Source organism: Ursus arctos, unplaced genomic scaffold (assembly GCF_023065955.2).
Source record: "Ursus arctos isolate Adak ecotype North America unplaced genomic scaffold, UrsArc2.0 scaffold_25, whole genome shotgun sequence".
In the NCBI taxonomy this organism is placed as follows: Eukaryota; Metazoa; Chordata; class Mammalia; order Carnivora; family Ursidae; genus Ursus; species Ursus arctos.
The window spans coordinates 32,294,753-32,310,852 of record NW_026622930.1 but is presented as its reverse complement, the minus strand read 5'-3'; the positions used below and the strand labels follow the sequence as shown (position 1 = coordinate 32,310,852).

Sequence of the window (16,100 nt, the reverse complement as noted above, 5' to 3'; positions counted from 1 at the left end):
AGGGAGCCTCGCATAGGGCTTGATTCCAGACCCTGAGATCATGACCTGAGCCAGAGGCTGATGCTTAACTGCTTGAGCCACCCAGGTGCTCCCAATTTTATTTTTTTTTTAAAGATTTATTCATTTTAGAGAGCAGGCATGGGGGGAGCAGAGGGAGAGAATCTTCAAGCAGACCCCCCACTGAGTACGAGCCTGATGCAGTCCAGTCCCATGATCCATGAGATCATGACCCCAAATGAAACCAAGGGTCAGATGCTTAACGAACTGAGCCACCCAGGTCCCCCTAAATGAAATTTTAAAAGATCACCCACGTTAAGGTTTGACAATGCCCTTACTACTCATATCAGGAATGTATTATATCAAAGACTCAGTTTAAGAGAGTATCCAAGCTTTATCCATTTGTGTTTGTCAAACTCCCTCATCACTCACCCCATCAACTGCCCTCATTTAGTAAGAAATAACCAAAATCAAGACCAACAGACAGGAACAGTTAATCTGCGATCAGGTAATAAGCGTTACTTCTGGAAAAGACTAACTCCAGGTAGAAGAAGTAAGGATTTGCTCCCTGTTCTCACCGTTTCATTTGCTTCCTGTTGCTTTTCATCAAAATCTCTGATCAGCTTCTTCTTCTCTTCTGGAAAAGACAGACAAGTTTCAAGTGCTCAGTCCTGTTTTCATATATTTGTAGAGGTCATTTCCTCTGCTTAGAATAAACTGCCCAACCCTCCCCTGATGGGGCTAGTCGTACTTAAACATCTCTAAAAAAAAATACTTAACATTTTTTACTTTTTTTTTTTAAAGAGAGCGAGCTCAAGTACACGTGAGCTGGGGTGGGGTGAGGAGAAGGGGGGAAGAGGAGGGGGAAGGAGGGGTGAGGGGGAGAGGAAGAGAGGGAGGGAGGGAGGGAGGGAGGGGGAGAGAGAGAGAGAGAGAGAGAGAGAGAGAGACTCTTAAGCAGGTTCCACACCCAGCATGAGCATGATGTGGGGTGGATCCGGATCTCACAGTCCTGAGATCATGACCTGAGCCGAAATCACGAGTCAAAAGCTTAACCAACTGAGCCACCCGGACACCCCTAAAAAGCATTTAGAAATGTACTGGAACTTGTTATCACAATGATGGGGGAGGGGAGAGGGTGGGTATTATGAATGGCATTTAGTGCCCAGGGAACAAAAATATCCATGCTTGGGACACTCTTGCGTGACAATTATCTGGCCCCAAAGGTCAGTATTATCCTACTAAGAAACACTACAGGCCTAAGTCAATTGCTGTTGATTGATTTTCCCCTAAGGGGTCAGGAGCACCTTCATCAATAAGAATGTTTAGGAATGCTGACTCTGAAATCCCTGTCCCCACTTTTACCTCCACTGTGAAACACTTCTCCATATTAATCTTTATCCACCGCTTTTCTGCAAAACAAATTCAAAATTCACCTCTGCTTGCTAGGGAGAGTGCATGGTATGGTACATATTTCTTGGCCATACCCACTCGCAGTAATATGTAAAACAACGCAAATACCACTGACTCACAGTGAGAAAGTCATTCCCCTTTCAATTCTGTTTCAATCGTTTTTGCATCTTGTCATTTTGTCTTTATATGCTTAACCAACTAGTATGTCTTTAATACTTAAAAATTATTAATTTCTTCTTTAAACAAAAATAGAATAGGCTTCAGCTGCCAAGCAGTAACATTTAACTAAAACGGCATCGTATTGCCTCCACTGTATTTTGCTGATCGTTTAGATTTGAAAGATTTTCCACCTAACAGATTTTTATGTATATGTATACATACATATGTATATATACATGTATGTGTGTATATATGTATATATGTGTGTATATATGTATATATGCGTATACACACACACACACACACACATATATATATATATAAAATTCCATCCAAAAACAGTTCAATACACATTCCTTGCAAGTGCACATGGAAAATTCTCCCCGACAGATCACACATTAGGCCACAAAACAACTCTCAATAAATTTTAAAAAACTGAAATTGTATCATTCATCTTTTCTTTTTTCTTTTTAAGATTTTATTTATTTATTTGACAGAGACAGAGAGACAGCTAGAGAGGGAACACAAGCAGGGGGAGTGGGGGAGGGAGAAGCAGGCTTCCTGCCGAGCAGGGAACCCAATGCAGGGCTTGATCCCAGGACCCTGGGATCATGACCTGAGCTGAAGGCAAACGCTTAACCGACTGAGCCACCTAGGTGCCCCTCATTCATCTTTTCTGACACAATGTACGAAACCAGAAATCAATCACAGAAAAAATCTGGAAAGGACACTTATATGGAGGCCAAATAACATGCTACTAAACAATGAATGGGTCATGCAAGAAATCAAAAGAAGACATCAAAAAAATGAAGACACAAGCATTGGCGAGGATGTGGAGAAAAAGGCACCCTCATGCACTGTTGGTGGGAATGCAAACTGGTGCAGCCACTGTGGAAAACAGTATGGAGCTTCCTCAAAAAGTTAAGAATAGAACTACCTTATGACCCAGGAAATCAACTACTATTTGCCCAAAGAAAACAGAAACACTGATTCAAAAAGATATATGCACCCCTATGTTTATTGCAGTGTTATTTACACTAGCCAAGAAACATGGAAACAATCCAAGTGTCCATCTCAGATGAATGGATAAGATGTCACACATTCACTGGCATATTACTCAGCCATAAAAAAAGGAATGAAATCTTGCCATTTGCAACAACATGGATGGATCTAGAGGGTATAATGCTAAGTGAAATAAGTCAGTTGGAGAAAGATTTATACCGTATGATTTCACTCATATGTGGAAGAAACAAAAACAAACAGAAAAAAAAGAGACAAACAGATGCTTAAATATAGAGAACAAACTGGTCATTTCCAGAGGGGAGGAAGAAGGGGGATGGGGAAAATAGGTGAAGGGGATTAAGAGTACACATCATGATGAGCAGTAAGTAATATAAAGAATTGTTGAATCACTATATTGTACAGCTCAAACTAATACAACACTGTATGTTGACTATACTGGAATAAAAAAAAAATGCATGGAGACCAATGAAACACAATGGTCCAAAATTGCTGGGATGCAGCAAAAACAGTTCTAAGAGGGAAGTTTATAGCAGTACAGGCCTACCTCAGGAAATAAGAAAACTCTCAAAGAAATACCCTAACGTTACACCTAAAGGAGCCAGGGAAAGAACAAAGACCAAAGCCAGCAAAAGGAAGGAAATAATAAAGATCAGCACAGAAATAAATGAAATAGAGGTAAAAACAAACCCAAACAAAACCCCCAAAACAAGAGAGTGCCTTACACCCAAAGGAGCTAGAAAAAGAACAAGAAACAAAACCTAAAATCAGCAAAAGGAAGGAAATAATAAAGATTAAAGCAGAAATAAATGATATAGAAACAAAAACGAGATCAATGAAACCAGGAGCTGGTTCTATGAAAAAAAAAATTAATTAAACTGATAAACCTCTACACAGACTTAACAAGACAAAAAGAGAAAGGACTCAAAATCCCAATGAGAGAGGTGAATGAACAACCAACACCAGAGATATACAATTATGAGAATATTATGAAAAACTACATGCCAAAAAACTGTAAAACCTAGAAGAAATGGATAAATTCCTAGAAACATATAAATTACCAAATCTGAAACAGGAGGAAATAAAAAATTTGAACAGACTGATTACCAGCAAAGAACCTGAATCAGTAATCAGTAATCAGTAATCAAGAAACTCCCAAAGAACAAAAGTCCAGGGCAAGATAGCTTCACAGGTGAATTCTACCTAACATTTACAGAATAGTTAATACTTATTCTTCTCAAACTATTCCAAAAAAATAGAAAAGGAAGGAAAACTTCCAAATCCATTCTAATTCAGCATTACCCTGATATTTAAATCAGATAAGGACACAACAATAAAAAAACTATAAACCAACTACAGGCCAATATCCCTGAAGAACATAGATGTAAAAATCCTCAACAAAATACTAGCAAACCAAATCTAACAACACATTTAAAAAGTTATTCATCACAATCAAGTGGGATTTATTCCAGGGATTCAAGGATGGTTCAATACCTGTAAATGAATCGTGATATATTACATCAATAAGAGAAAGGATTTAAAAAACCATATGATCACCGTAGATGCAGAAAAAGCATCTGACAAAGTACATCTGTTCATGATAAAAACTCTCAACAATGTAGGTTTAGAGAGAACATACCTCAACATAATAAAGACCATATAAGAAAAACCCACAGCTAACATCAGACTTAATGGTGAAAACTGAGAGCTTTTCCTTCAAGATCAGGAACAAGACAAAGATGTCCACTCTTAGCACTTTTATTCAACAAAGTACTGGAAGTTTTAGTTGTAGGATTCAGACAAAATAAAATAAAAGGCATAAAAATTGGTAGGGAAGAAGTAAAACATTCCCTATTTGCAGATGACATGATTCTATATACAGAAAACCCTAAAGACTCCACCAAAAAACTACCAGAATAAATGAATTCAGTAAAGTCATAGGATACAAAATTAATATACAGAAATCTGTTGCATTTCTATACACGAATAATGTAGCAGAAAGAGAAATTAAGAAAACAATCCCATTTACAATCACACCAAAAATGATAAAATACCTAGAAATAAACTTAACCAACAAGGTGAAGGCCTGTATTCTGACAACTATAAAACACTGATAAAAGAAACTGAACCTGACAGAAACAAATGGAAAGATATTCCATGCTCATGGATTGGAAGAACAAATATTGTTAAAATGTCCATACTACCTAAAGCAATCTACAAATTTAATGCAGTCCCTATCAAAATACCAACAGCATTTTTTCAAAAAACTAGAACAAATAACACTAAAATCTGTATAGAACCACAAAAGACCCTGAGTAGCCAAAGCAATCTTGAGAAAGAACAACAAAGCTGGAGGTATCACAATCCCAGATTTCAAGATATACTACAAAGCTACAGTAATAAAATAGTGTGGTACTGGCACAAAAATGGACACATAGATTAATGGAACAGAAGAAAGAAAGAAGAAAAGACAAACCCGTGTTTATATGATCAATTAATCTACAACAAATGAGGCACGTCTCTTCAACAAATGGTGCTGGGAAAACTAGACAGCTACATGCAACTGAAACTGAACCCCTTTCCTACACCATACACATAAATAATAGATGAAAGACCTAAATGCGAGACCTGAAACTATGAAACTCCTAGAAGAAAACATAAGCATAATTTCTTTTACATCAGCCACAAAAACATTTTTCTAGTATGTTTTCTCAGGCAAGTGAAACAAAAGCAAAATGAAATTATTGGGACCACAACAAAAGAAAAAGCTTTCACACAGCAAAGTAAACCATCAACAAAACAAAAAGGCAATCTACTGAATGGGAGAAGATATCTGCAAATGATATATCCAATAGGGGTTAATATCCAAACTATATAAAGAACTTTTCTAACTCAACACCAAAAAACCAAATAATTCAATTAAAAAATGGGCAGAGGATCTGAATAAACATTTTTCTAAAGAAGACCTACAGATGGCCAACAGACACATGAAAAGATACTCAACATCACTAATCATCAGGGATTTGTAAATCAAAACCACAATGAGATATCACCTTACACCTGTCAGAATGGCTAAAATCAAAAACACAAGAAACAAGTGTTGGCAAGGATGTGGAGAAACAGAAATCCTCATGCACTGTAGGTGGGAATGCAAACTGGCACAGCCCCTGTGGAAAACAGTATGGAGTTTCCCCAAAACATTTTTATAATCACCATATGATCCAGTAATTCCACTACTGGGTATATACCCAAAAACAACAAAAACACTAATTTGAACAGATATATGCGCCCCTGCGTTTACTGTAATATTATTTACAATAACCAAGATATAGAAGCAACCCAAGTGTCCACCTATAGATAAATGGATTAAGATGTGGGGTGTGTGTTATATGTATATGTATATACAAAATGGAATATTATTAACCCATAAAAAGAAAAAAGAATGAGCTCTTAGCATTTGCGACAACATGATGGATCCAGAGGGCATAATGTTAAGTGAAATAAGTAAGAAAACAAAAGACAAATATCTTATGATTTCTTTATTTTTTTTTTAAAGATTTTATTTATTTATTTATTTGAGAGAGAGCACACGAACGACCAGGAGGGAGGGTGGGGGAAAGGAAGAAGCAGACTCCCTGCTGAGCAGGGGGGGGCGGGGGCTCAATCCCTGGACCCAGGGATCATGACCCGAGCCAAAGGCAGACGCTTAACCCACTGAGCCACCCAGGTACCCTCACAAATATGATTTTACTCATATTTTGGAATTTAAGAAACAAATGAACAAAATAAAAAAGAGACAAAGACAAAGACCAGAGATTCTTAAATACAGAGAAGAAACTGATGGCTGCTAGAGGGGAGGGAGACAGGAGGATGGGTAAAATAGATAAAGGGGATTAAGTGCTCTTGACAAGCACTGAATAACATACAGAATTATTGAATCATTATATTGTATACTAATACAACACTGTTATGTTAATTATACATCAAAAAAAACCAAAATAAAAATAAATTTTAAAAAACTAGAGTGCTTTCGTGGCTCAGTCGGTTAAGCGTCTGCCTTTGGCTCAGGTCATGATCCCGCGGTCCTGGGATCAAGCCTTGAGTTGGGCTCCCTGCTCAAAGGAGAGCCTGCTTCTCCCTCTCCCTCTACAGACCCCCTGCTTGTGCTCATGCTCTCTCTCTGTCCAATAAAATAAAAATCTTTAAAAAAAAATTAAGCTAAGTAGCAATTTCTGGAGAATTGAAATTTATATAAACACTCAAATACTTCAAACTAAAAAAAAAGATTTTCCATTTAAAGTGGTAATGTAAAATTTCCTTTTAAAATAACTATATATTAAGTAAATGTATTTTAGAAGTTGATATAGAGAAAACCATTAAGTAACAGTAAACATGGTACTTGGACAAGGCAAAAATGATGAAGGGAGTACTGGCATGATATCATCTGGAAAACATTTGTGTAAGAGGGAACCGCTGGTGAGAAAAGGGGGTTAGATTTTGGACCTTTCCTTGGGGTTGACTCAACATGTAACCCTGGATAATAATTCATCTCTTTGGGACCTGACCTCCTTCCTTAGTTATAAAACAGGAGGCAGGTCATCCCTTCATATGTAACAAGCAAAAATTAGCCTTACTTATGAGCAGTTTGAGTTCTAAAAATATGTGTATCCAAATGAATATTCTCTCTGAAAATCTACATATAATCAACCTACTTATTACCAAGAAGTTACCACTGCTTACATTGTTTTTTTGAGTTCACCTTTTGGAATTACCTTTACAATCTAGGGATACAGTCATTTTTTTTTTATTTTGGTAAAATTTATATTTTTGACCATTTTGCCCATGTTTAAGTATACAGCTAAGTGGCAGTAAGTACGTTCACACTGTTGTGCAAGCATCAACACTACCCCATCTCCAGAACCTTTTCGCTACCCAAACTGAAACTCCATACCCAATGAAAACTAATCCTCCACTTCCTATTCCCCCAGATTCTGGCAACCACCATTTTACTCTCTGTATCTATGAATTTGATTAGGGTAGGTATCTCCTAGAAGAGGATTCATAAAATATTTGTCCTTTTATGTCTGGCTTATTTCACTTAGCATGATGTCCTCAAGGTTCATCCACGCTGTATCATGTGTATGTGGACATGGTCTTTTAAAGCTATATTATTTTTCATTCATTGTGACTCCTAAATACAAGCCAGCACTTCATCAACTGAAAGAAGAGCAATTTTACTCAATGCCAAAGAAAACAGCTGAGTTGGGCTTATGGAGGGATGGCATGTGGGTATTCAATATGCTGTTCTCAGATTTTCTTGCCTAATTTCCCTTACCCTGGTTTTCATCTTTGCATCAGAACGCAATCCCATATAAGATGTAATACACTGTAATGCTTTATATGGATTTACATTTTGTTAATTACAACAGCATCTATCATGTCAGTTGTCTGCTGCTTTCTAAGTGATCATGACCCATTCTGGATGTGTACATTCTATATTTGCAACTGGAGATCAAGCTCCTCCAGAAGAGGGAATTACTTTTTCTTTTATAAATCCCATAGCTTCTAGAACTCTAAACCTGATAGGGTGTTCCTTCGATGCTACCACTGCCCGCAAGAGCAAATGACAATGCACCCTTTACTATACCTCCTTCATTGTTATGTGACATTCCCTTAAGACACACAAGACGCTCCAAGTGAACTATTTCTCACTCTACACCACTCACAAAACCGAGAGGTTTTGTTTTAAATAGGAGAAAGTGACCATGACAAATGACCTGCATCTTGACCATCCACGGTGTAACTGAAGCACAAAAGCAGCTGTCATTATCCCTGAGTAGTGTTTTCAGCCATGAGCAGTGAAATAATATCTGCAGTCAAGAATGGCTACTTCCATGGAGAGAGATCATGTTACTCTGTAACAATCTGTCACTGAGTGTCACCACTCCTCCGAATAGGCACATCTCCACACTCGAAACACGCTCAAGAAATATTCTACCTATTCTAGCTTTGATTTTTCTACAACTGTTGGTCATAAAGTTTCCTTCTTTAGTCCTCCTTTGCTAAAGATAGGAAAATCTGCATTTTTAAGAGGCTAACTCTAGAATGATTCAAAGAATGTGGTTACGTAAATAAGAGTAGGGGGCAAAGAATGGCTCACAGAATCTTGATCCTTTCACTAACTTCTCTCCATGATTCTGTTACTCAGTTGTTTTGGAATGGGGATACCCTACTCTCTCCCTAATTTCATAAGGCATACCTTCTCTGAGGAGTGCTCTACAGCCTGTATACTTTTACAAGAAATACGCTCCCTTTGAAAACAATTTTAAGAATTTCACCACATTATGAGATCCTTTATGGAATCCTAAGGTTTAAAAAAAAAAGCCTCTGAAATTCTCCCTTCTGATGATGAAGCCAGGGAGGAAGATAGTTAAAGGTTCAAAAGAGGCTGAACTCTACCCAACTGAGAGGTATCAGTAGGTGCTGCTTCTTTTTTTTTTTAAAGATATTATTTATTTATTTGACAGAGAGAGACAGCCAGCGAGAGAGGGAACACAAGCAGGGGGAGCGGGAGAGGAAGAAGCAGGCTCCCAGCGGAGAAGCCTGATATGGGGCTCGATCCCAGAACTCTGGGATCACGCCCTGAGCCGAAGGCAGACGCTTAATGACTGAGCCACCCAGGTGCCCCAGTAGGTGCTTCTTTATACTTTAGTCTCAGAATTGTGAAATTGATGAATGTTAAGAGTGGAAATGGATCTCAGAGATGATCTAATGGAACCTTCTCATTTTACAGTTGAGGAAACTAGAGCCTGGAGAAACTGCCTTTCTCAAGGTCATAGGAGGAGCAAATGTGTGGTGATAACTAGTTCTAGAATGCAAGTCTCCTGACTCCTAATCCAAGGCTTCTGTACATTATAGCACTGAGGGGCATTTTTGTGCTCCCAGGGAATAGTCATCAGCAACAGGTAAAATCTGTTCAGACCTTTTAATTTTTTAGTTAGAGTTAACACCACAGTTAACTACAAAATTGCAGAACTGTGTACTGAGTAGAATGGGCACCAAAAATAAGAGTGAGCCATTTCAAACACTATCCCCCACCCCATATGCCTTCCTGAATCAGTCACATGGAAGTGACTCACTCTGAGACTAACTGGTAAATTGCGTGGATGGCGGCACCATGAAAGAGTCAGCTCTGAAATAGCTAGAGAAAGCCTACCTTAATGTTTAACTAAAGTGGCAGTCTCTCTTCCTTATGGGTGATTTGATTTACCAACCCAAGAATGACTAACCTTGACCCATTAGAGCTATGGAAATAACCAGTTTCGCCAGGATCATGTAGTTAATTTGTTTTTGGCGCCCCACTGTGGCATTTCTAGGACCTACAGCCTCTATTTGTAGACCACAGTAGTTTACCTATCTCAAACTATATGGAAGGTAAAAGCACAGGCGTACCCTGGAGATAGTGTGGGTGTGGTTCCAGACCACCACAGTGAATAACACAATAAAGCAAGTCAAATGAATTTTTGGTTTCTCCATGCATATAAAAGCTATGTTTACACTACGCTGTACTCTATTAAGTGTGAGATAGCATTATGTCTTAAAAAATGTGCATACCTTAACTTACAAATACTTTATAGCTGAAAATACAGTTTCACTGAGTCGTCATCTTTTCATTGGTAGAGGGTCTCGTCTGGATGCTGATGGCTGCTGACTCATCAGGGTGGTGGCTGCTGGCCGTCCAGGTGGCTGTGGCAATCTCTTAAAATAAGACAACAATGAAATTTGCTGCACCGATGGACGACTCCTTTCATGAACAATTTCTCAGTAGCATGTGAAGCTGTTTGATAGCATTTCACCCACGGCAGAACTTCTTTCAAAACTGGAGTCAATCACTTCATATCCTGCACTGCTTTATCAACTAAGTTCACGTAATATTCTAAACCGTTTGCTGTCATTTCAACAATCTTCACAGCATCTTCACCAGGAGTAGATTTCATCTCAAGAAACCACTTTCTTTGCTCATCCATAAGCCGCTCCTCAGTTAAAGTCTGATCATGAGATCGCAGCAATTCAGTCCCATCTTCAGGCTCCACTTCTCCTTCCAGTTCTCTTGCTGTTTTCATCATATTTGTAGTTACGCACTCCACTGAAGTCTCGAACCCCTCAAAGTCAGTTAAAATCAACTTCTTCAAAACTCCCATTAAAGTTGTTATTTTTACCTCTTCCTTTGAATCATGAATGTTCTTAACCGCATCAGGAATGGTGAATCCTTTCCAGAAGGTTTTCAATTTACTATGCTCAGATCTGTCAAAGGAATCATTACCTATGGCAGATATAGACTTATGGAATGTATTTCCTTTTTTTTTTTTTTTTAAGATTTATTTATTTTGAGAGAGAGCAAGCGTGAGGGAGAGACAGGGGGAAACAGAGAATTTTTTTAAATTTATTTATTTTTATTTAAATTCAGTTAGCAGGGTGCTTGGGTGGCTCAGCTGGTTAAGCAACTGCCTTCAGCTCAGGTCATGATCCCAGAGTCCTAGGATCAAGTCTCGCATCGGGCTCCCTGGGAGCCTGCTTCTCCCTCTGCCTCTTCCCTCTGCTCATGTTGTCTCTCTCTCTCTCAAATAAATACATAAAATCTTTAAATTCAATTAACATATAATGTATTATTAGTTTCAGAGGCAGAGGTCAGTGATCCATCAGTCTTATGTAATACCCAGTGCTCATTACATCACGTGCCCTCCTTAATGTCCATCACCCAGTTACCCCATCCTATGCTTGTGTCTGAGAAGAGACAGAATTTTAAGCAGACTCTGCACTGAGCACAGAGACTGAAGCAGGGCTCGATCCCACAACCCTGAGATCACGACCTGAGCCAAAACCAAGAGTTGGACACTTAACCAACTGTGCCATCCAAGCACCCCTGTATTTCTTAAATAATAAGACTTGAAAATCAAAGTTTCTTCTTGATCCATGGGCGAAGAACGGATGTTGTGTTAGCAGGCATGAAAAACATTCATTTCATTATACTTCTCCATCAAAGAGCTCCTGGGTGACCATGTACACCATCAATGAGCAGTAATATTTTGAAGAGTCCATTCTTCTGAGCAGTAGGTCTCAACAGTGGGTTTAAAATATTCAGTAGGGGCGCCTGGGTGGCTCAGTCATTAGGCATCTGCCTTCGGCTCGGGGCGTGATCTCAGGTTCCTGGGATCGAGCCCCACATCGGGCTCCTCCACTGGGAGACTGCTTCTTCCTCTCCCACTCCCCCTGTGTTCCCTCTCTCACTGGCTGTCTGTCAAATAAATACATAAAATCTTTAAACAAAAAAAAAAAAAAAAAAAAGAAAATAAATAAAAAAATAAAAATAAAATATTTAGTAAACCATGTTGTAGACAGATGTGCTGTCACCTAGGCTCTGTTGTCCCACTCACAGAGCATGGGCAGAATAGATTTGGCATAATTCTTAAGGGCCCTAGGATTACTGGAATGGTCCATGAGCATTGGCTTCAACTTAAAGTCACCATCTACATTAGCCCCTAACAAGAGAGTCAGCCTGTCCTTTGAGGCTTCGAAGCCAGGCATTAACTTCTCCTCTCTAGCTATGAAAATTCTATATGGTTATTTTGTCTACACTGAAAATCTGTTGTTTAGTGCAGCCACCTTCATTATCTTAGCTAGATCTTCTGGATAACTTGCTGTAGCTTTTACATCAGCACGCGGGGCTTCACCCTGCACTTTGATGTTATGGCGGCGGTTTCTTTCCTTAAACCTCATGAACCAACCCCTGCTAGTTTCAGACTTTTCTTCTGCAGCTTCTTCACCTGTCTCAGGCTTCACAGAATTGAAGAGTTAGGGCCTTGCTCTGGATTAGGCTTTGACTCAAGATAAGGTTATGGCTAGTCTGATCTTAAAGCTATTTTGCTTATCATTTGTGTGTTCACTGGAGCAGCGCTTTTAATTTCCTTCAAAGCTTTTCCCTTTGCATTTACAACTTGGTTAACTCTTTGGTCAAGAGGCCCAGGTTTTTGGCCTATCTCAGCTTTCGATATGCCTTACTTACACTAAGCTTGATTGAGTCTTTGATTTAGAGTGAGAGATGTGCAACTCCTCTTTTCATTTGAACACTAAGAGGCCAGTGTAGGGTTATTAATTGGCCTAATTTAAGTTTGAAGTATTGTGAGAATGTGAGACATGAAGTGACCAAATGCTGTTGGAATAATGGTGCTAGTAAGTTTGCTCAATACAGGGTTGCTATAAATCTTCAGTTTGTAAAAAATGCAATATTTGAGAGGCACAATAAAGTGAAATGCAATAAAGTGAAGAGCAATAAAACAAGATATGTATTAGATCCCTCTAAGCCTGTTTCCTTATCTGTAAGAAAGAAATATAACAGTACTGACCTTGTAGGGTCGTCTGAAAGGGTTAAAAGATAACACACATTAATAAGCACTTAGTAAATGCTAGGCATATTAAGAGTTTCATAAATAGTAACTACCATTAACTATCCGGGAGAAAACTAAGAGCAAAAACAAAATTCACCAAAAAATATGAAGAGTGTTAGAAAAACTAATTCTCCAGTCAATGAGTAACTGGTGTTTACCAACCAGTTGCATATGATTATCCATGGTGATTATTTTTGCTGGTTCCCAAAATAATGGGGTCCCGTGGACACATACTAAAATTTGAGTGAATTACAATGGAAAGCTTTCAATAATTTTACAACACTCGTCAATACATTTGGAGCTGCCTTCAGGTGCTATGAAACCAAAACTAGAACACGATGATAGGCATTTATTGTATATCTGGATAATAATTTACAGCATTCTGAAGTACTTCAAGAGACCTTGAAGCAAAACTAAAACTAGAAATTATGGCTGTGCTTAATATATTAAATGGATTAATAATTAATCACATATGCTAACGGACTGTCATTGCATACAAACTTCCCAAAAAGGGACACATTTCATCTGTTATCCTATCCTTTGTTTTAATAGGTGTAGATACCCATTTTAAAAGTGATGAAGAGGCACCTCAGTGGCCCAGTCAGTTGGGCAAACTGACTCTTGGTTTCAGCTCAGGTCGTGATCTCCAGGTTTGTGGGATGGAGCCCCACCTTGGGCTCTGCGCTCAGCGCTGAGCTCAGCATGGAGTCTGCTTAATATGTGCGTGCACGTGGCATATTATACATAGAAAACCCTGAAAACTCCACCAAAAAAAGAGACTTAATAAACAAATTCAGTAAGCTGGAGGATACAAAATCGATATACAAAAATTGATTGCATTTCTATACACTAATAATAAACTATCAAAAGGAGAAATTAAGAAAACAAAGCCATTTACAATTGCAACAAAAAGAATAAGACACTAGGGAGCCTGCTCTCTTGCTCACTCTCTCAAATAAATAAATAAATAAATAAAATCTTAAAAAAAAAAAAAAGAATAAAACACTAAATTTAACCAAGGAAGTTAAAGACATATACACTGCTCACTCTGTCAAATAAATAAATAAATAAATAAATAAATAAATAAATAAAATCTTGCTTGCTCTCTCAAATAAATAAATAAAATCTTAAAAAAAAAAAAAAGAATAAAACACTAAATTTAACCAAGGAAGTTAAAGACATATACACTGCTCACTCTCTCAAATAAATAAATAAATAAAATCTTGCTCACTCTCTCAAATAAATAAATAAATAAAATCTTAAAAAAAAAAAAAAGAATAAAACACTAAATTTAACCAAGGAAGTTAAAGACATATACACTGAAATCTATAAGCCACTGGTGAAACTGAAGACACAAATCAGTGGAAAGATATTCCATGCTAATGGGTTGGAAAAACGAGTACTGTTAAAAGGTGCATACTACCCAAAGCAATCTACAGACTCTGCAATCCCTATCAAAATTCCAACAGCATTTCTCACAGAAATAAAACAATCGATTCAAAAATTTTTATGGAACCACAAAAGACCCCAATTGGAACAAAGCTGGAAGTACCACACTTCCTGATATTACAAAGCTACAGTAAACAGAACAGTATGGTACTGGAACAAAAACAGATGCAAAAATCAATGAAACAGAATACAGAGCCCAGAAATAAACATACACACACATGGTCAATTAACTTACAATAAAGGAATCAAGAATATACAATGGGGAACTCTTAGGAAAACCCAGTCTTTCCCCTTCGTCTTTCTCTCCTGTATAGAAAAAAACCCAGTCCTTCCTCCTGTGTGTGTGTTTCTTGTGTTTCCCCTTTACTACTCATATAGAACACTTCACTTCTGGTCACCAAATGTATGGAAGTTTTTCTCCACACCAAACAATTCCCTGCAACACCAACTGGGTGTCCACGGTTCAACTCAATTCGGACACTATCTACATGAAGAAAGCAACAGATTACACAGGTTAAGGGTACAGTCTCACAAGACTGCCCCCCACTTCAAACACACACTTTAAATGTCAGTCACGAGTAGTAGGTCCCCAGGTTACCCACAACTTCTGTCCAATTTGGCTACAAATTGATGGTTCTTATGACTCTCTCCTCAGATTCAATTAACTTGTTAGATATGCTCACAGAATTCAGGGAAATGCTTACTTATAGTTACCAACTTATTAAGGGTTATGACAAAGAATACAGATGAACAAGAGATACACAGGGGGAGGTCTGGGAGGGTCCTGAGTGCAGGAGCTTCTGTTCCTGTGGAGCTGGGGTACATCACCCTGCAGGTATGGATATGTTCACCCACCGGGAAGCTCCCCGAACCCCATATACTACAGGGATTTTATGAAGGCTTCCTCACATAGGCATGATCAATTAGTAACTCCATTTTCAGCTCCTCTTCCGTCTCTGGAGGACAAGGGGTAGGGCTGAAAATCCAAACTTCTGATCATTGGTTGGTCTTTCTGGTGACCAGTCCCCATCCAGGAGGCCATTCAGAGTCATCTCATTAGAACAACAGATGCTCCTCGTGTTCTTATGACTTAGGAAATGACAAGGATTTTAGGAGCTCTGTGCAGGAACCAGGAACAGAGACCAATATATCTATATATATTTGTTACCTCACAGGAAAAGGCAATCTCTTCAATGAACAGTTTTGGGAAAACTTTACAGAAAAAATGCAAAAGAAGGGAAATGGACCACTATATTACACCATATTCAAAAATTAACTCAAAATGGACCAAAGACTTGAATGTAAGATCTGAAACCATAAAACTAGAAGAAAACACAAGAGTTCCTTGACATCAGTCTTGGTGATAATTTTTTTTTTTTAAAGATTATTTATTTATTTATTCAACAGAGATAGAGACAGCCAGCGAGAGAGGGAACATAAGCAGGGGGAGTGGGAGAGGAAGAAGCAGGCTCATAGCAGAGGAGCCTGATGTGGGGCTTGATCCCATAATGTCGGGATCACGCCCTGAGCCGAAGGCAGACGCTTAACCACTGTGCCACCCAGGCGCCCCTTGGTGATGATTTTTGGATTTGACAACCAAAAGGTAACAAAAGCAAA

At 38.4% G+C, this 16,100-nt stretch overlaps 1 protein-coding gene across 1 annotated transcript in view; it reads right to left on the bottom strand.

The window, feature by feature from the left end:
* The window catches only part of VTI1B (vesicle transport through interaction with t-SNAREs 1B), a 31,151-nt gene that overhangs the window by 10,780 nt on the left and 4,271 nt on the right, over positions 1–16,100 (bottom strand). The window contains exon 2 of the mRNA XM_026489698.4: positions 576–634. Coding sequence (XP_026345483.1) covers positions 576–634 — 59 coding nt within the window. The remainder of the gene's footprint in view (positions 1–575; positions 635–16,100) is intronic.